The sequence below is a fragment of the Mercenaria mercenaria genome, unplaced genomic scaffold (assembly GCF_021730395.1).
Source record: "Mercenaria mercenaria strain notata unplaced genomic scaffold, MADL_Memer_1 contig_1842, whole genome shotgun sequence".
NCBI classification, from domain to species: domain Eukaryota; kingdom Metazoa; phylum Mollusca; class Bivalvia; order Venerida; family Veneridae; genus Mercenaria; species Mercenaria mercenaria.
Window position 1 is genome coordinate 21,332 of NW_026459852.1, and position 22,676 is coordinate 44,007.

General features: G+C 33.8%; 1 protein-coding gene across 1 annotated transcript in view; it reads left to right on the forward strand.

Moving 5' to 3' along the window:
- The window catches only part of LOC128551929 (uncharacterized), a 65,667-nt gene that overhangs the window by 18,958 nt on the left and 24,033 nt on the right, over positions 1 to 22,676 (forward strand). Inside the window, exons 22-38 of the mRNA XM_053532887.1 lie at positions 1,153 to 1,300; positions 2,104 to 2,270; positions 4,186 to 4,336; positions 5,921 to 6,075; positions 6,384 to 6,528; positions 6,815 to 6,996; positions 11,008 to 11,158; positions 11,329 to 11,492; positions 12,149 to 12,296; positions 13,677 to 13,846; positions 15,322 to 15,469; positions 18,569 to 18,744; positions 19,092 to 19,239; positions 20,144 to 20,316; positions 21,176 to 21,332; positions 21,499 to 21,674; positions 21,935 to 22,121. Of these exons, the coding sequence (XP_053388862.1) occupies positions 1,153 to 1,300; positions 2,104 to 2,270; positions 4,186 to 4,336; positions 5,921 to 6,075; positions 6,384 to 6,528; positions 6,815 to 6,996; positions 11,008 to 11,158; positions 11,329 to 11,492; positions 12,149 to 12,296; positions 13,677 to 13,846; positions 15,322 to 15,469; positions 18,569 to 18,744; positions 19,092 to 19,239; positions 20,144 to 20,316; positions 21,176 to 21,332; positions 21,499 to 21,674; positions 21,935 to 22,121 (2,746 nt within the window). The remainder of the gene's footprint in view (positions 1 to 1,152; positions 1,301 to 2,103; positions 2,271 to 4,185; positions 4,337 to 5,920; positions 6,076 to 6,383; positions 6,529 to 6,814; positions 6,997 to 11,007; positions 11,159 to 11,328; positions 11,493 to 12,148; positions 12,297 to 13,676; positions 13,847 to 15,321; positions 15,470 to 18,568; positions 18,745 to 19,091; positions 19,240 to 20,143; positions 20,317 to 21,175; positions 21,333 to 21,498; positions 21,675 to 21,934; positions 22,122 to 22,676) is intronic.

Consider the following 22,676-nt stretch of genomic DNA (forward strand, 5'->3'; position numbering starts at 1 on the left):
TTAAGGTAAAACTCCTATTCGCTGGTCATATAGCTTGAAACCTCGTTGAAATTCTGCAACCCTTCTTAAGTCTATGAAATTCAAACAATTTATCCGCCCTGAAAGGGTGGTTGTAATAACTTCCTTATCAAGGTACTGTGATAAATTATTAGTTGAATCCTCGATGTGTCTTCTTGTTGGCATCAGACCAAACGTCGTAGTGGTTAAACAGCATAAACATACTGCTGAAAAAATATAAGAACGGTAATTTTAAGAAAATGTTACTCACTGGGGATGAAATATGGGTGTTTTATCATTTTGAGGTCAAACAATGCATAACGTACAAACAAATGGCTATGTGAAAGTCTAGCAAGACCTGCCGTTGCACAAAAGCATAAAAGTCAAAAAGTGCCAACAAGGTTTTATATTCCATTTTCTTTACTTTTAGTGACCCCGTTGTACAAATTCCTTTAAAAGAGTGTAAAACCATCACAGACAAGTTGTACAAAAATAAAGCACTTATAGCTGTCAAAATATTCTGTCAAAGTAAACGCTCAAGTAAAGGTTTGAAAGGCATGCTTCTTTTTATGACAATGCGTCCGTCCGCAAAAGTCAAATTATAAGTCTTTCTTAGAATATAAAAATGGCTATTCAGGTAGAGCATCTATCTTTTTTTTCCTGACCTAAATCTTTAAGACATGTTCCTATTTCACTTGCTAAAGAAATTGATCGCAGGTAAACGATATGCTGCTATATGTGCCCTTTGTTCTGCAATTTTAGTGTCTCAACAGCATGCAAAGGGAGAGCTACTTTGCAACCAAGATGCCATGGATATAATTACTTCAAAATGTTGTTTCTGTGCAGGGAAAATATAATGGAAGGAAAACGTGAACTTTGTCTTCACCCTTCCTGATTATTTTACCTGATAGATAATTTAGGCTTGAAAGCATTTACTGAATCACATTTGGATTTTCATTTATCTTTCCTGACTGTTAGAATATGTTGGTTTTTAAAAATATGATTTCTATACTGGTATAAATGATAGTGGTTGCCTATACAAAACTGATACTTTGAAGTCAACCTCATAATTGTATACATATGTGTACAGTATATAATTCTCCTTTGTTTGTGATCAACCGAGTAGCTTCTGTATGCATATGTTTATTGTTTCAGATAGTAGTATCCAGCTCCTGTATGGAAGAACAGACTACATGGGAGTCGTATCGGTACAGCTCCATGATATATATGGAGCTATTCAAAGTATTGAAGATGATATGACAGCTGGTGTTATATGTAGATCCTTAGGATATAATTTCACACGGTAATGTGCATATCAATGTAGTAAAACCTCTTTTAACATGTCTTCTATAACGTTACCGACTGATAAAGTTGTTACTGTTGTTAGATTTGTTGTGGAATGTGTTCCTTCGTCTTAACTGCTAGGCGGTGTCTGTTTATCTATCTGTCTAAACAAATAAAACAGGACGGATTTGCAAACATATGCTAAACTTTTTTATTTTATATAAACACGTAACATTTTTATGACTGTTCTTTCATAATTAATATTCATTATTTCAACATATGTTTTTGTAATCAATGAATGTGTATTGATTCAATTTCAAATTAATATGACCTCTACTACTTCACTGCCTGTTTGAAAACTCTCAAGCACCGTTCAACTCATATTTATTTATTTACATGTAAAAAAATGTAATCCGTAATCTAATGTTAATTTCCAGTTTCAGTTGTCCTGAGTTTAAGCCTTTTTTTCTGTGTTGAAAGTACAAATATAAAATATGTCAATGCCGTCTAAAACTTACACACTAATACGCAACATATAACGACTCTGCAACCTGTCATGTTTAAAAGTTTGTAGGCTTGCAATTCAGTTACATATATTTTAACAGTGTACTATGCCCAATGGTAGTTAAAGAAACTGCTCTTATAAAAGTCCATCAATAATGGTGCAATTTTACGTGTATCTTATCATTTCACATGTTCATGATTATTATAGAATAAACAATAACTTTATCAAATAAACCATTATTAAATAATTTTAATTGCGCATATCAGTTTCGGATGAACCTCCCAGTTCTTACATGTATTAAATGATATTCTTTCTAGAAACAGCAAAGTACAGTCAAGTAATGACTTTAGAATAAACCGATGCAGAACTAACAACATACTTCGCCTTGTTTGTGAAGGAAATGAAACTGATGTAATGGATTGTAAGAATAGTTATTGGGATAACGGTGGATCTTGTCAATATCCAACCTCCGGTGTAAATTGTCGTAAGTAATTTTCTGAATGTGAACTCTTCTATACAATACATGTATTAAATATTGTAAACGATTAAATCACTAAAGCTGAAGCAAATGCGGCACGTAAAAATCAGTTAAACACGGATGATACATAGCTGCATTTCACCATGGATAAACTATTCATTAATCCAAAATCTAAATCTAATCCAGGCTTTCATCGTAATAAGTCATCGTCAATAACTAGTCAGTGCATATCAGCATTTCGAGATTTAATGCCTTCGATTTAGTCTAAGATATTGACAAAATGTGACAATTACCACTCATTAATTTGCACAACTTTTATAGTGTATATTTTTATGTTTTGGCTTCCCGTAGTTCGATCTTACCATAACTAGTTACACTTGTATGAAAACATCGAAATTAAGCTTTTGCAAATTTCATTGAATGTTTCAATGGTTCATTTGGAAACAGAATTGCTAGATGTAAGTAGTTTTAAACTAGGCTTAGATAGAATATTAAAAATAAGAGGGTAAAATAAATAAACATATTTTTAGTAAAGACGTTAAAGCAATATTATACGAGCATTACTGCCAGCTGCGTATTATTCTATAAACTTAAAGTATGTAACTCAAAATTTCAGAAAAATTAAATCGAAGTATGCTAAACCATATTTCTATTTGTAAAACAGGAAAACATTGTTTGGAACTGAGTGATAAATTAGTCTTAACTTACTATCTCCAAATTTCGAATTAGGTGACTCGAAATCTCGTCTTACTAACTATGAACTTCCTCTATGTTTGCAACAGAATTGCAATAACGGGCATTGCAGGTTCGACCTACTTTTATTACTTGATCGGTAGCGATATGGTCTACCGTTCGATACTCCGGCAGTGGTTGTTAAATTGAAAGCAATCTGGTCGACCATCCGATAATCCAGTATTATTTAATTGATCAGAAACGCTTATTGTGGACCGACAGAAGCTCCGATAGTAGTTGTTTAATCGGAAGGGATATGGTCAACCATCTGATACTCTGGTAGTACAGTTAAACCCGTCTATAAAGACCACCCTTGGGAGAGCCAAAGTGTGGTCTTTTTTGGGAGGTGGTCTTTATTCACAGGTTAAAATACACTGTAAATGTTTAAATGGGACACAAAATATGTGGTCTTTACAGCCAGGTGGTCTCTGTTCAGAGGTTGTCTTTAACACAGGTTTGACTGTATTTATACTTTGCTACAAAAATATTGTCATTATTAACATATTTTGATATTCGTTCGTTTATATGCAAGTTTGGAGTGAGCAAGCAGACATTTCAAGCTTATGAGAAGTAGTTTCGAGTTCCATAAGTGGAAATGCCTTGTAAGAAGTCGAAATTTCGATTAAAGACCGTCAGACTTTCAAATGTTTGAGTTACATAAGTCGAAATGTCAAGTAAATGAATCTCTCGAAATGTTGCGCAAGTATGTCGAAATTTTGAGCAATGTAGTTTATAAATACTGACTTACAATAACATACATTTGACATTGATACTCGTCCATAGGATTAGAGTGTCTAAGAATTTGGAAAGTAATGATTTCATAAATTAATTTTGATTACCACCCCGACTCCAACCACACACACACACACACACACACACACAAACACACGCACGCACACGCATGCACGAACGCACACACACACACACACACACACGCACACGCACACGCACACGAGAACCGGTTATGTTTTCCTTGCAGGACAACGTTTTCCTTTTATTCGTACGTTGACATTTATTTTTCTGTTTCATTTTTTTTTTCTAAATTTTACATACAAATGTAATAAATACTAAAAATGACAAATGTGGTTACTGTATATATTTTATAGCAAACTTGGCTATTTTCTTATGTTTCCCAGCTGTCTTTTAGTTTATATTTGTAATATACTTATATGCCTCTTTCGTCAAATAGAAACACCAATTCGCTTGGCAAATGGGTCTAAGTACCAGCATGGAAGAGTAGAAATTAAACAGAATGGTAACTGGTATCCAGTTTGTAGCACTGATTTCACATTGCAAGATGCTTATGTGGTATGCCGTATGCTTGGTCATAGACATTTCAAGTAAGTACAGTTTTAGTAACAGATGTAACTGTTTATAGATAAGGAAGTTTGTATTTCATCAAATACTTTTAACTGCACTATGGCAAGTAATGATTTATTACCATTAACTGATCAGAGTAATTTCAACAAGTTATATATTTTATATATAAGACAGTCCATTTGTTGTATTATATCATGTTAAGCGTTTACATGGTAGCTTGTTTACAAAACAATTATTCACATGCTAAGGGTTCTTGTATTATTGTTTGACTAAATTCAATAGTTATTACAAAACTTTTCTTAGAAAAATATGCAGACTGAAAACGTTAAGGCATTTATTTTATGAGCTGTCACATGCATCTCCTAGTATGCGAATTAAACAAACATTTTGTAAACACGAATTAGATATTGAAGAAAATACGTATATGTTTGGCCTATCACGAAAAATGTAAGGCAATTAGAGTGCTATGATTAGCAAATTGTTTCATGACATACAAACCAAACATGTACTTTTCAACCGAAATATAAAGAAACAATTGTTTAAAATTTCTCCATAAATATAAAATAGCATAGACATCTGTACAGATATAATATGGTCTCGCGAAAAACCATGATGTATCGCTGGTGCGCTAGAATGACGAAATGTAAGATAAAGTATTGTCTTATGTGTTATTATGCTAAGTAAAAAGATGGAAAACATTTTCATTATATGTTTTTGTTTTAAACCAAATACTTTAATGTACACATTCATGGCAATATGTGAATATAAAGGTACAAAGAAAATAATATATTCTTATTTTAACATACAGCATTTTTCTATAAATGGTAAATATGGGATAACTTATTTTTTTAGAAATCGATTTCTTATAAGGGTTTCGTAATGGAAAGAAATCAAGTGTGATGAAAGGAATTTTTATATGAATTATTTAATTTTTGCTTGTTGGTACCAACTCCCAAACAGCACTAACTCACGAGCAAAATTTTGAATTTTCAAAATACCTTAGTTGTTTGTCATTGTAAATTGAAGGCAAGTATAAAGAGATACAGTACACTTGCCTTCGAATCGGGTTGTCTCGCTTCAAAATATTAGCCTTGAAGAATTTGGAAGCAGACGTTTTTTAACAAAGTCTACAATGTAGCATACACATAATTAAAATTGATGTTTATCTTCTGTAAGTTAAGTTAGTTAATACATCCATTTGATTAAATATTTGATAGTTACCAAAAAACAAATATTTTTCACACTTTCTATAAAGTATCAACATGTTTTCACTTTATACATCTTATGACCTATCTAAGTTAGCCCTGATGGTTGATTTTCTTTTTCAAATACTTAAGATTTTACTCGAGAAAGATGACCAATTATTGTCTAGGTTGTGATAAATGTACATATTAGTTAAAGTTCTAAGTGTAAAATGAATTATGGGAATACTGTCCAAAACAACAAGTGCTACATCTCTCTGCTGTACGAACATACAGATGTGGTGCAAATTATTTTCAACTATTATCACAATGTTCGACTAGTATAACCATTTTCTGTTTCTTTATAGTACATACTTAAAATTACAATTAACCAAATCTGTATTGTCTGTTTATGTATGAAAGGGATGCCAAACTTGTTCAATCTGGTGCCAAGGAAAGTGGTAATTATGTCAAAGGAAATCTTCAGTGTAATGGCAGTGAAGTAGATATATCACAGTGTTCATATGACGAAAAAGTCTCACCCTGTCCTTCTGGCAAACCGGCATATATCGATTGCAGTAAGTTCTTTTTGTTTTGGACAAGAAGTCCAGTAGTTTGGAAAATCACTGTCCAAAATGGTTAATCATCTCGAGACGTCTTCGACCCGAAACATAATTAGTTTCAGTTTAATATCATTGTGGCATAAACTTACTATTAATTTTTTGTTTTTAAATCTGAACAATATTATACTCGGTCTAAACATTCTTATTGTCTTTTAAGTAGACTTATGAAGGCTTGGCATTAATGACATTTACGATTTGCGTTACTGTAAAATATCATTCAACAATGCATCTTTTTGTAAAATGCTTGAACTTTTACTTTTAAGAAACTTCTGTCAGATTAGTTGGTGGTCCGACTCTGTACAAAGGTCGCCCGGAGATATTCACGGATGGCAAATGGGGCCCTATTTGTGCAAATAGCAACAGTTACACATACGCAGTATTATGCAAGATGCTAGGATTTAATGACGTGTAAGTTTCCTAACTGAACGTAATGACAATACTCATTGCATTTTATGTACACAATTAACAACAGTATTGTAATGCAAGTATATTAAATATATTTGATCACATATGTTTCTGTATCTGAATGCAAGAATTCATTACAGCGATTAATCTTCTTCGTAATTGTTATAATTGCATACACTCTGAATTTGATAAATGTTGATTTTATTATGGTTTTGAAAAACAATGCTTAACGCTAATAATTAACACGTGGTGAAAAAACTTGATACTAATTGATACGATACCTTTTAAGAGGGGCAATTAGTCACAACGGGGATCGCTACAGCAATAAAACGTTTGATTCCTTGGAGTATCCAGTCACTGGCCTTATGTGCAACAGCTATGGAATAGAAGATGATATATCAGAATGTAAATCAAATGAATGGAATTCTGTGTCGAACTGTTACTACAACAATCCCCTTGAAATTGAATGCAGTGAGTAAACATATTAGTTTTAAAAACTCACACATGCTTACTACAGAAATGACGATCTTATTGTCGTCATAGTTTACACAAAAGAAATGTTGCCTTTATTGCGAAACCCCGTCAGTATTGCAACGAAGGGGGTATTTCCTTGTGTCAAATTCTAATTCTAATATCATTCTGTTTGTTGTTACATAAAATCCTTTGTGATAAGTTAAGGGTAATGGGAGTTGACTCGGTAGAATGGTTCAGCTCGTTCTTGCCCGATCGTATTGTCCATGTTAATGAAACTTACTCGGACTCGCAACGGGTTACATGCGGGGTACCTCAGGGTATCTTTCTTGTCCTTCTTCTGTTCTTGTGTTATGTTAATGGCATGCCAACTACCCGGTAGTATTAGCAAGGATTGTAAATTGTTACCCTACGCAGATGACAGTACCATCGTTTTTCCACATAAACACCTAGATTTTGTTTCCGGTAGACTAGGTCCTAAACTACAATCATGTAATAAGTGGCTCAATCATAACAAATTATCCCTTCACCTAGGGTAGACTGAGTGAATTTTATTTGCAATCTAAAGAAAACTCAAGAAAATCAGTTTCTTTACTGTCACATGTAATGGTAATGTAATTAGCTTCAGGGAAAAGTAATGTATTTGGGCCAGGTCATAGGTAATGATCTGTCACGAGAGTCGACTGTCAATGATAAAGTTTATAAGGTAAATTCAAGATTAAATTTTTTTGTATAGACAGAAAAATGTTCTTGATAAAAATCTACGTACAACTCTACGTGTCTACTTGATTACAACCGTTCTTTATGGTATAATGGTCTTACGGCCAGGCTAAAACAAAGTCAGAATAAAGTTGTAGGATTTATATATGACTATTCCCCTAGAACATCTCTTAGAGGCACAGATTTTGAAGATTTGAGAATACTTTTTGTACATAATATGGCTAAATCACGCTTGTAAACTTTTCTATGACAAGTGCCCAAGGTATCTACAGGAAAACTTTCAAAAAGTATGTTCTGTTCATAATTATGAAATTAAAAGTAGCAGTAAAGTTTTCTATGTTCAGAAAGGTTTCAATAACATGGATAGTAACACATGTTATCATAATTGTACTCTGGCCTGAAATTCTCTTCCTGAGCATTTTAAAGATAGAAGTAAATATGTCTTTTGTAAAGGAAGTATATAACATTTTCTAGGACAATACTACGGTGGTGTGTTTAGGACATGCAAATATTCTTTTACTAGAATAAATGATGACGTGCGTACGACATCTTATCCCTAGCACACGTCATCTTATCTCGAGCGCTCGACATATTTTCTCGTGCGCACGACATCTTATCTTGATCGCTCGACATCCTATCTCGTGCGCTTGACTTTATATCTCGAGCGATCGGCATCTAGTTTCGTGCGCATGACATCTTTTCTCGTGCGCAGGACTTCTTATCTCGAGCGCTCGACATCTTATCTTGTGCGCATGACATCTTATTTTCGAGCGCTCGACATCTTATCTATATATGTTAAGGCCCTTTCATCAGGATGACTGCCACCGTTTTTGCTTTTGTTTCGTTTATACTTTTGTTTGCTGGGTATCAATTCAAATGCACAAACTGAACAAAAAAAGACAGAAAAAATGGTGATGACGCAAAGGAACAAAGTTAAATCTTTGACAAAATAAACATTTTATATGTAGGCTTCGCCTATATATCAAATTTCTACGTGTCCCCTTAATTCATGCATGTAATTTTATAACTTTTCTGACAATGTGCGATTTCATGCTATCAGTCAAACTGCGATTAGTAGCTACATTGTACTCTAACATGCAGTCAGCATCATGAATTATGTTCTTTTAATTTTGAAAGGAAGATGACCAGTCTCCCAAATAATGTGATAAACTTGTACTTGTGGGAAGTATAAATAACATTTAAATAGGCGGGACCCTAATCATCTACTTGCTATAGATATGATGTCGAGCGCTCAAGATAAGATGTCGAGCGCACGAGCTAAGACGTCATGCGCTGGATATAAGATATCGTGCGCACGAAAAAAGATGTCGAGCGCTCGAGAAAAGATGTCAAGCGCTCGAAATAAGATGTCGTGCGCACGAGATAAGATGTCGTGCATGTCGTGCGCACGAGATAAAATATCGACCACTGGAGATAAGATGTCGTGCGCACGAGATAATTTAATCTAAAAATATAAATGCATATCTTTAAGATACCACCGTACAATACTCTACTAAGAGTTGAAAATCATTTTGTGTTTTATAGTTAGACTGTCGTAAATTTATAATCTATTAAATACAACACGGTATTGTATGATAAGCCCTAATATTCTGGTTTGGGTCAATTTTAATGACCGATTATTGATATTAAACAGCTATCAATTTGGGATTTCTAGATCATCTTTCTTACAAATTTAAGAAGACCCCACTGGAAATACGTCTTTGACCTTTATGGTCTATCCTGCATATATACATCTTCCTCAGTACATTTGTCCACGTCTGTCTAAATGGGCATAGGTATCTGTAAGCTAATTATGAATCATATAATGGTTATTACAGACAGTAATAATTTATGTGCTAGTAAATTTGCTCAAGAAATTCTCTGATGTATTTTTATTGTGATATCTTATGTGATATGTTTGAAATATTGTGATAAAATATGGTGTATAAATGCAAATAAATCTATATTTCACTCGTTAAATGCAAATCACTGTGAAATCTTTTTATTTATGGTGACGCAATTTTACGGATTTCTGACAAGAAGATTACATTTTCGTTATTTACTGTCCTATGCATTTTTATTTGCGTGCTTGGTCGATTTCATTACGAATACTAGTCAGCCGCCAGCCATTTAGTATTGTAGACTTTTTCACACTCTGATGGGCAGTAATAAGCCAATTTGCGCGAATATGCGTCATTCTTGAAAGTTTCGGGCCATTCCGTATTTCATTTCAGATACCGCCAATTTGTTATTTTAGCGCTTCTGATACTGCGCTAATACAAGTACACGCTAATAAGTCGAAACGACCCAATTTAAGGCGTTTGCGCTAAAATTAGCTGCGCTAATATAAGTACACTTACAGTATACAATTTGAAATGCATATATTAATTCCTCCTCAAATAGTCTTTTAGCCAAAAGAACGAAAAGTCGGCGATACTAAATGGCATGATAAATGTATTCTTGCATACCAGAATGGGTTTTCCGGTGATTTCACCAGTGGTGGAAAACTCCATTTTACACCGACATTCGTGCTATAAATGACGTATTACGAACTACATTTTTGTAGACTATTTAAGAAGTAATTCATAGTTTATTTCTCATAAAACGGGATGAAAATACAATACTTTTATAGTTACTCTTTGTTCCTTATAGTATATTTCTCGATTAAAAAAAGTAAGTATATTAAAACTACAAAACGTTATGCTGTAAGTGATAAAACAAAACCGTAACTAAACATTGCTATTTGTGAATGTTTCTCATTGCAGAGTTGGTGCAGCCGTTCTGCGCATGCGTGGCATTATTATCAGTTGGAGCGCACGGCAAAATTACTCATTTTTTTGCATGTCCGCACGCATTTAGTGTATAATATGCATAATATACTGACTAAAGGTTAGGGTTAGTATCACCATGGTTACAAAATATATACATTTAAGATATTTTCGTTCAAATTTAGTTAATCCGGTATATACCGGAGTCTGTTATATATCACAAGCGCACCAACTCTGTATTTAGTCACAACCGTTATTTGTCTTTTAAACGTCGTGACGTCTTTCCTTTTAATGGACGTTGATTTCCCGCGCATTGTTTTAATATGCTGCTGTAAGTAAATAGTTCTTTCAGAAAGTCATTTTAGTATTATTTTTTGAATATGGTATGCAAGAAAAAGATTCTATCATTGGCTGTGAGTGCAGAGCCTCGTTACCGCCTCATACAATTACCCTCGAGGCCAGATATTCTCATCTGCACCTACAACCATAATTATAGCATTATAATCTTTCTATTTGTTTCAAGATACACCCGTCTCTCTCCAAGGAGGGTCGAACCGAAATATTGGATGGGTTCGAGTAAACAACAGAAATACAATAAGAGGTATCTGCGGAGATAATTTCACACTTGACAACGCTGATGTCATCTGCCGGAAAATTGGTTCGGAAACATACGGGTAAGTTATGATTATATAAAAGCAAATTTTTACGTTCATGTTTTACATCGGTGAATCCAAGAATGATTTTGTAGGGTCATGCAGTAAATTAATATCTGCGTTAATAGCTGTGTCAGTTCTGATTTAACTTTTATTCAAATAAATTTCTGATATTGCATGTACAAATACAGGAATGCAACAATCTATTACGGGAACAAGTTCGGTTCAAATTACAATCCGATCGTAGGTCTTCAATGTCTTGGTAATGAAACTGACTTACAAGAATGCAAATCTTTTCCTTGGACATCATCAAGCCGATGCAGTGACTCCAATGACACAGTCGCTATTAATTGTCGTAAGTATGTCGACTTACGTATTTCGTCCAGAAATTCGTGCACTTTAAATATGTGCATAGACATTTAGGACTTGCATCACGATATTTTACCTTTGTATTTTGGTGCAGTAGTTAAGTTTATATAGAGCAGAAACAAATTTAATGAACGTCATTCTTTAATCATGTATCGAAAAAGTAACACTGACTAATAGTTTATGATATTTAATAGATGTCATTATTTACTAGTATCTGCGTAATTATCATAAATTTTGATTCGCATGCCTTTTTATGTAGAATTTGTCAGATAACAGATCCTCCTATATCAAATTGAAGATAAATTCATCTTTTTGGAGCAACTGATCAGTTAAATGTTTTTATGTAGTGGGTATACTTTTTGGACAAATATATGGTTCCTAGGGTACATTGTAATAGATATTTATATAGACATTTGACGTTTAAAGGACATGGTACCTGTATTTGAAAAACAAAAAAACTATTTGCTTGCATGTTGTGTACTGCTGAGGTGTTACAACCTATGGATATTTCTAACTAGGCATACAAGATGTGTCCATGTTCATAATAACACCAACAGTACCGACAATCCTCCTTTGATATTTTATCGACGTAAATGGGTACTGTGACCCGAAAAATATTTCCATTTCATTAAAAAATTGCAGGTCCACACACGCCGATTAGGCTCAACGGAACAGTATCATCTGGCTTGGTAGAATTTAGCAACAATAACCGTTGGGGTACTATATGTAACGAAAATTTTGATGTTAAAGATGCGAGTGTTATATGCAAAATGCTTGGCTTCAAAATAGGGTAAATTGTTTTTTACATTACATCGATGATTATGAATGACTAACATTAGGCTAATTTAAGTATAAAGGATTATATTTGCTGAGGTTCACCAAACGTTTAAGTTGAAGTAAACTCAATTGCATAAATGGTGTTTTTATTGAAATATTGTCCAATTAATCATAAACAAACAGTTTTTCAAACAATATACATGTATTTATTTAGGCGACCAGCTTTGTCGAGTGGTTAAGCGCACTGATTTCGAATGGCTTGTCTCTCATCGCTGTAGTTTTGATCTTTTGCAATGTATGTAAATCTCTCCCATGTGCGGGTGCTACGGTTTACGAAACGTTTTACCAGTTACCAGCACCTGTCTGAGATTTTGTCCGGATATCCACAGGGTCTACCTTTAACAGCTAATTTATTATATTATTTTGTTAGAGTGACAAGAACTTTTAGGGAAATGAATTTATATGTGTCTTCAGAGACAATGTGTTTTCATATCCTTCAATAAATTTAAATCAACAAAATACATAAGAAAGAAATTTAGAATCACAGTTTATTTTGAAATTAATAATGCCCTTTTTAAAGCTATGTAATGCACAAATTTTAAATCTGAAAATATTAACAATTACTAAGCAGTAATACTAATCTCTTAAGAGACCGTGATTCCTGCTCAAACGCGAGGACGTGTCCATTTCATGATAATTGAGACAGCATTTCTTTCATTTTAACCGCCCTATATTTTATATCGCAAAAACAGGTCAGTTGTGTAAAATGCAGATATGAATAGCAGTACAAATTCATCAAATAGTTTTGTCTGAGTTTGAATCCTCATGAAGAAGTTTCTCAGATAATTGTTGTTTGTTTGTCCAGACCGTTTTCTTTTCTGTTCCAATATCCTCCCTTTCTTTCTTTGATAATTTCTATTAACGTCCAAATGTTTATTTAACGTATATTCATTTCTTACTTCTGTGTCTTTATATGCTTGCATATGCATTACCTATATAGCCTTTGATATGTTATTAAACTTTTCACATATTGGCTTTGGAATTTGTGTCTTTGTTTGTGTCATAGAAAAGATGATAAACACTCAAAGGAACTGAAATATTTTTGTGCAAACTTAGAAATACAATTAACTACCGTCGCTGAGTTTCGAACCAATGTGGTTTAATATCTAATAAACATAATCAGGATACCTTACCTACGAGCAATTTTATAAATGGTACGAAAAATGGATATACATTTGTATTTAGATTTTGACAAGTATGATTCAGTACGATTAAATGTGAGATAATGGTTATTATTTGCAAAATAAAAATGTACCTTAATTTATGATAATAAAATTGTGAATGCTAAAACCAAAATAAAACTTCGTTAACAATTCCTGTTACTGTTTAACAGAGAAGTCGGGGAGCCGATTTTAACCAATAAGTCTGATGTGTTAATAAGGAACTTAAAATGTACCGGGACAGAAAATGATATCTCAGAATGCGGACCTAGTGGTTCTTGGTATAACTACAAAACATCGTGTAGTGGTGCTGACCAAAGAAAAGCAACGGTAAAATGTTCAAGTAAGTACCTTGTAATTATTGTACCCGCCGACAACAAAGTTGTAAGGGGGGTATACTGGTTTCAGGTTGTCTGTCTGTCTGTCCGTCTGTCTGTCCGTAGACACAATCTTGTGCGCACCATCTCTCCTCATCCCCTTGACACAATTTAATGAAACTTCACACAAGTGATCAGTAACAACAGTAGTTGTGCATAGGGCATGTTAGGTTCTTTCAGATAAAAAACTTGCAGAGTAATGGGACTTTGTTTTTTGTTACTATACTATATACATAGACACAATCTTGTGCGCACCATCTCTCCTCATCCCCTTGACACAATTTAATGAAACTTCACACAAGTGATCAGTAACAACAGTACTTGTGCATGGGGCATATTAGGTTCTTTCAGATAAAAAATTGCAGAGTTACGGGACTTTGTTTTTTGTTACTATACTATATACATAGACGCAATCTTGTGCGCACCATCTCTCCTCATCCCCTTGACACAATTTAATGAAACTTCACACAAGTGATCAGTAACAACAGTAGTTGTGCATGGGGCATGTTAGGTTCTTTCAGAAAATTTTTTTGCAGAGTTACGGGACTTTGTTTTTTGTTACTATACTATATACATAGACACAATCTTGTGCGCACCATCTCTCCTCATCCCCTTGACAAAATATAATGAAACTTCACACAAGTGATCAGTAACAACAGTACTTGTGCATAGGGCATGTTAGGTTGTTTCAACGACAAAAATTGCAGAGTTACGGGACTTTGTTTCTTGTTCACATACTATGTACATACAGTCTGCATATGCAATCTTGTGCGCGCCTAATCTTCCGAACCTTGCACACAATTTAATGAAACTTCACACAAGTGATCAGTATCAACGTTAGTTGTGCATGGTGCATGCTACGTTCTTTTAGATAAATATTCTGCATAGTTATGGGACCTTGTTTTTTGTTACTATACTGTATACATACAGTCTATATACATACAGTCCACATAATTATGTAATCTTGTGTGCGTCAAATTGCAATGTACTGTGTCAGTGCATGTGGGGGTACATTCATCACCTTTAGTGATAGCTCTAGTTTACTCAACAAACAAAATGAGTCGTCTTCTGTAAATACCTGCTTCTATTCAAAACTAGATCAAAACGTGTTGTAATAAAGTTAAACGATGTAGATGTATTACTACATAAAGTAATAAGATAATCGCAAGTAAGGTCAAATCAACTGTACAGCTACTGTACTTGGAATATATACATATATCTCTTTTAAAGATTTGCATGTTTACAAACAGTAGAATAAATGAAATATATTTACTATTATATTTCTACTTCCATCATTAAATTTGCAATTTGAAATGTTCTCTTGCGACAACAGATTCACTAAAAATTATACTTAAAACAATAAACTTTACCAGACAATTTGTAAATATAAATATTACCATTGGCAAACTATGATAACAAATCTGCACTCGTACTAATTTAGATAAAAGGGTTCGTTTAGTTGGTGGAGTGAACGATTATATTGGCAGAGTGGAATTCCAGTTTATCGGAATCTGGGGTACAGTATGCGATGACCATTTCGATGCTAATGATACTGAAGTGGTGTGCCGACAGATCGGCCTGCAGGAGAAGTAAGGTCTTATCATTTTCACCACCTGTACATGTTTTTAACATGCTTTGTTTTACGTGAATTACGCTTAACAGCACCAAACAATAAATTGAATCGCAGTCATTGGAAAAATGTTAACAATTAAAGATATTCAAAGAGTCATTTTAAAATCACTAAAGCAACTCATAATTTTTAGCAAAACGAACAGGAGCCCGATTGACCTTTAAGTTCCAGTTAACAAATTGATCATTGTTTGTACTGCCCTCTAACGACGGTGAGTTAAAAAGAGGTCATTTGCTTTCCCTCACCAGTATGATATTGATATTTAGCATAAATGCATTTGAAAGGAGATATAAATACATTTAAGATGATGTATGCCAAGTGGATTCACATTCCCTGAGAAAGTGTGTACGGCAGAACCTACGTAATTCAGTTCCAAGATAAGAACCTGAGCATTAATGTAATTGAAAGACAGTGAAAAAACCTTTCAAATGATATATAACAAGCGCTGTCAAATTGCCTAAAACAGGATGTTTTGGCTGTTCAAAAGTGCCCCGAACGGCGTTCTGCGAGAAGACTTAAAGTAGAAGTTCATCCAAAAGATATGATTTTGGGTTTAAATGCGTCTGAAAGACAATGTAAATACCTTTAACATGATGTACAGTAAGCGGTGTCATATTACACTATTTCTCCCATGATATCATTATATTACATATTATCCATCCTACAAGTATGCATTTTGAATAACATGCATTAAAAAGAAATTAAAATTACCTGTAAAATCATGTACACATTCCGTTACTGTTTGCCAGCTACGTATGCGCTGTCTTGATTATCATGACCATTGTTTTTTCTCAGAGTCACGTGATGTTTGAAGGTGCTCGATGAGGGGCCTCCGTGGCCGAGTGGTTAGAGTCGCTGACTTCAAATTACTTGTCCCTCATCGATGTAGGTTCGAGCCTCACTCGGGGCGTTGAAATCTTCATGTGAGGAAGCCATCCAGCTGGCTTATGGAAGGTCGGTGGTTCTACCCAGGTGCGGGCTCGTGATGAAATAATGCACGGAGGGGCACCTGGGGTCTTCCTCCACCAATAAAGCTGGAAAGTCGCCATATGACCTATCACGTGTCGGTGCGACGTTAAATCTAACAAAAAAAGTATGGAATCCCATTTTTTTATAAATAGGGAATCCCTTATCAGAAATCGTAGACGAATGCTTTAATTTATATAAAAACAATGATTTTCAACAGAATTCGATGTAAAAAAAAAAAAACATTCTGAGTTATAATATAAAATATGCGACATGAAGGTGAATATAGGAAAAATGTTGTTTTTTAATTTTTTTTATCTAACAAAATGTGATGGTAAATCGCTTTAAACGTTTCATGGACTGGTTCCAAACTTTATCATCTAATCATTTACACTTATTGATGCCAACTGGACGCTTTATGTATCTTAAATGTTCACTGGTGGATTTTTTAAAAGTTAACTTTTCTCTCCTGGTTGCCCAACCAAGACGGAGTTACTAAGCATAAGTATAAAGTTGAAAAAAGTACTTTGCTTAAGGACAGATATAAATGTAATGCCTATTTATATTATACTTGTCCATTTTTTGCATTAACAGCTACTTAATGCAAGTTTGAAACATTTTTACCTTGAGTAAATCTCTAATACTATGTGAAAAATGTCGTAAAATGTTTCTTAAATATAGAGACCGTACAATATCGCGTATTTTGATTTTTGTATACTGGTATTTTTTTAAGCATCGTTAACAATTGAACATGTAAACAATTGACACTGTGTCTAGGAATCATTGGAATGAATGAATGAACGAATGATCTTAGTCATAATACCTATTGATAGCGAATGCTGATGCAAAAAGGTATTCTGTTTGCAACTGTATTCTCCTATCGATTGAGATTCCTTCGAAGATTGTAAGGTTATTGTTGACATCATTTGGACAAAGCTCGCTGTCTTCGCTGTTCGCCTGCTGCTAAAAGGGCATATATAAAAGAATCGATGTAAGTCATATTTTCATTGTACTGCAAGTTAAAATGGTCATATTCTAAGCAAGACATCAGGGAAATTTCGGCAAATCTGACCAATTGAAAATCTTTTTTTATACGAAAATTCCTGTTAACAACAAAAGCTAATACGCCGATAATCTGGAGAACCCCGAATAGAAAAATTACTTGTCACAAAATTGTTTCAGTTCACGTAACGTAAACAGGTAGAAAATAAGGGCGCACTTACACTGCCTAGCTATAGATGATGTTTTTACAGCGAACTGGTAGAGTGTCTGACTAAGGAGTGAGAGGTCATAGGTTCGAGTCCCGGTCAAATATTTGCATTCTATTTCTGCATGCATTTCAAGGTCATCGGACTATTACAGATGTTCTATACTTTAAGCGAACAGTAGAATGGATCATTTTTTAACAATCCAGATCACTGTTGACTGCAAAATAAAATACACCCAAATAGAATATATACAATGTATGTTGTCCTTTTGATGTTTTTGTTCTACATGCCCAAGAAGAATTACTTTCCTTGATCGCAAAATTTCCTTTTTTATGAAAGTTGGTTCAATAGTTATAAATATATCTATTTTTTGAGTAAAAATATGGACATTTGCATGCATTTAAAAGCTTTAAAACTTCAGACCTATGTTTTGAAAATATAAGGTATCTCTATGAAATGATCGACCACCTTTAATGCTTTGTGGTTAACTACAAAAATACACAGAACCGTTGTTCTTAAGCCGAGTTTTATACGTACGCGAGTTACAAATTTTAACTTTGTTTCGTCGAATCATTGTAAGCTTAACAACGTTTTCTAACAGTGTAACAGTGAGAAAACGATGCCACATGCTAAGACAATCTTTCATATACTTTGAAACCATTATTCATCTATTCTCTTCAAGTATCTGAAAACTCCACACATAAATTCGAAGTTGAGGGGTTAAAAACTCGCACATGCTTTCTTCTGTTTAATTATCACGCGCTCTGTGTCCAAACTCACAGGTTCCCAATTAACATCATAATACTCTGTGATAGAAGCATTTATTGAGACCAAAATCTCTTTACGTGCATATTTAGTGTTTTATTGGTTCAAAATACTTTCAGAAATGCAACTATATACAACAACTCCCGATTTGGCAAAATGAACAGTGCACTGACGGTAGATGATTTGCAATGTAAAGGTGACGAAAATGATCTTGATGAATGTGGTTCTTACCCTTGGAAAGTTCATAGCTCTAGATCATGCGTTTCTTATCACAGAGATGTTGGTGTCAATTGTAGTATGTACTTATTTGTTCAGCCTGGCAATTTCATATGTGCGACATTATTTTGTATCACTTTGTATATTTAATTCTTTTGAATACGATTAAATTACTATTGCCAGTACTACTGGAAATTTATAATGTTTGTCACACAGAAATACTTGACATCTTTATAGTTGTATGTAGTATTATATATGCTCAGATACGACAATTATCTGAAAAACTAGAGTTACGGCCAGCAAATTTTACAGTTACATTGTATATCAAGAGATAAAGCGGCCAAGAAATAGACCAGCACTTTCGTTTTTTCTGCTTGCTTTCCTGCTTTGGTTTACATTTTCAAAAAAGAGAGTTTTATCTTATAGGACCAAAAACTCCAATAAGACTCGTACCTGGAAAATACAAGGGTCGTCTTGAAGTTATGTACAGGGGAAAGTATGGGACTGTGTGTGACAGAGACTTTGATCTTCTGGATGCTCAAGTAGTTTGTAGGACTTTGGGTCACAATACAATGTAATTTTTTTATACTGTATTTCATCGAGCTCTAGCAGGGCATTCCGTAGCCTCCATTAAGGTAGTTCTGAACGTTCGGATCGAAATTTTTTTCTACAAAGTAGAATTTGAATAAACACTGAATTTTCAAAACTTCCGAATATACTAACAAAATTTAGCAAATAAAAATGAAATGATACGGTCATGTGTTTGATTTGTTTACTAAACTGGTTTGAAAAATTTCGACCTCACGCAATTTTTCATAACGGAAGTCTACTTTCATAACATATTCGCGAATAGACATTGTTTTATACAGTAGATTTTAATGAAACCTTTCACAGTAGTAAATAAATATATAGTCAGTTTTGTGGTGAAATAAAATGTATAGGTCTGTGTGCTTATTTTTGAGAGATTTGACCATGATTAAAGTAAACGCACATTTCAAGCTAATTTTAAGACATTATTTTGAATTATTTAACGTGTGAGATGTTTTAATATCATATTTTTATTTAGAAATATAGGGACAGTACCGTTGTAATATATTTACTCACGGGTTGTTATCAATTCATTAAATGATATTCTTTTCCGTACGCCGAATCCAGGTTTTATTACACGTTTTCCGGATAAATGACGTTACGTCTTCACTTCCGGTTTATCGAACATGCAGAACTACCTTAAGCTTTTTCTTGTCAAGTCAATATATCAATGATTTGTGATATGGATTTAACACCCGAACGAAGTGAAAGGCAGTTATGAAAAATACTGTGTTTTATTAATCGGTTCGAATGTTTTTGATTTCTACTTGAAACTATATATACTAGTTTAATAATATGCATGTAAAATGTTAGTGTACCCTACCTGTCTGCTGACATATTTGATTTTACATTCTTGTGGTACTTAGAATAATTCAAGAATATTTTCTTAGGAGCGTTGGTTTCAAGAACCATGCATTTTATGGAAAAGGAACGGGAGATATCGTTATATCAAATCTACAGTGCAGTGGTACGGAACCTGACATCTCAAACTGCAACACACCTTACCGGTGGGCATCTCCACATGCATTTTGCAAGCATGACAATGATGTTTCTGTACAATGTGGTAAGTAAAAATAGTTTTATAATGCCTTCTGCCTGAAATTGGCTTTTCTTGCATACCGTAAAGGATTTCCCTGCTTGAAAAATTCGTCTCTCAACCTGGGGTGTAAGATAACTCAAGTGTTGTAGTATATGAAGGAATGCATAAATTCATACGCACCTATAAAACAAAAAGTGCTTACTAATATAAAAGGAAAGTTTTCGTATTTTTCATTTCTTCTAATACTTGAAGAATAGGGTATGAAAAAAGAAAAAGAATCTTGTTGTATTGAACGTGTAACTTTTTTGCAGAATAGTAACCGCCTGAACAGTTACTCTTAAGGCAGATATTTTTCCGAACCTTCAACCAGTGAAAGGTTTTTACAGAATAGACAAGTTAAATACTTTTTCTTATGTCGCTTCTTTTCTTTAGTGTAATAGCCAATATTAGCCTCTTGGTACAAACAGCCTAGAGATATATCTCTAAGTGACATATTTTTTTAACTTGAAACTAATTAGAAAGTAACAGATAAGTATTAGTTATCTCGTGAACCAAACACTTATTTTATTTTCTCTTAACGTATTGGTCAGCACAAGACCATACTGTTTTCGAGTTATTTAGTCACAGTCCTGAAAATTTCAGATACCATTTTCACAATTTACTGATCACAATCTCTCGTTTGACAATGCTGTGCAATGCAAATTATTTTAAAATCTAAATTTACTTTTCAGTATAGGTAATATATTCATAGTTAAATTACAATGACATGTAAATTCTTGTTTGAATGAATTAAATCGTCGAGTTCTTATCCTGGTTGTTAATCAATGTATGTATTTGAACAACCCAGCCATATAAGTCTATTTTGAAATGTTTTAATTACAAGACACGCCAGTGCGTCTCCGCGGTGGATGGACAGCTTATGATGGACTGGTTGAAGTTTATATAAATGGTTCCTGGAAGGCGGTCTGTCGTCATGGATTTTCCCAAAAGGACGCAAAAGCAATCTGCAGTATTACAGAGTTAAGAAAAGATTATGATAGGTAAACATTTCAATTGCTCCCGCATTTTCTAACATTAAGATTGATGAAATACTGATGAAATATTTTGACAAAGAATGTGGATAATGATAAATTCTATGCCTTGTGATTTATAACATAGACGAAAGTTAATAAAATAACTTTAATTATGTTTTCGATTTTATTCAAGCCGAAAGAACATATCAATCCACGATGGAAGGTTCTATGGTCTGGAGAGCAACTTTGTTTCTCTGAGTTCTCTAGGATGTAATGGAAAAGAAGATGACTTATTTGCATGCGGTTCTGCGGAGTGGACGAAAGCAATCAAATCTTGCAATACACAAGACAACGTTGCTGTCAACTGCCGTAATATAAAATATTATTTTCAACAGATGCCTTTGTAGAGTATTTGCACTGAATTTTATCTGACACTGCTTACCCGCTTGTTTGAAGACCTATTATTTCAATATCAGTGACACTTATCATATACTTAATAAATATGATAAATGATGGACTTCTCGAATTTCATGAATAGAAATAGCCTTGCATGTTCACTATCGATGCCGTTAAATCACTTGCCGTGTTGTCTTCAAAGTGCCTTTCTACACCAAGTTTTATTATTTCAGGGCCAGAAACATATATAAGGCTTGTTAACAAAACTGGAAGTAAGATAAATCTCGAAGGGCGTGGAAAGCACGCTGTGTCAGGGCGAATTGAACTGTTCTATAAACATAGTTGGGGCACTATCTGTGATGACCAGTTTGATGAAAGTGATGCTTTAGTTCTTTGTAGAATGCTTGGGTTTACTGTTGGGTGAGTTAGAATTAATATTCATTCACACGATTCTGAAACCTTATGATCTAAACATTATATTCTACCTAGGTTACGGTTACATTATTCTTGAAATGGCATTTGGACAACTTTGCATCCTTATACCTACGTGTATGTCTACTTTGTTAGAAAGTTGTATCAATTTTTGTTCCATTAAATTCCTAATACTAGATTCACCAGAGAGTTACAATTTGGATTTATGTTCTATATAAAATGTACAATTATATAGCATTTTGTTTGTGCATTTTATTGATGACATTGTTGTGTCTGTTTTTCACCTTTTAATAACCACTAAACAACATGCTCAACAAGACATAGAATATTTAAAGCAAATCGGAGAAAACATTTTCATAGATAAACGCCACCCTTGTCTTACATCCTTTTACCCTGTGCTATTATCTTTTGATATAAAAATGAGCTTAGTAGGAAGTCCTTCGTTCTCCTGATTTCTTATATTATTGTAATATACAGTAAATTACACGAAAGAGAATATATCACTGGTTGCAGTGAATGAGAATTCAGGTAACTGTTTTTGTG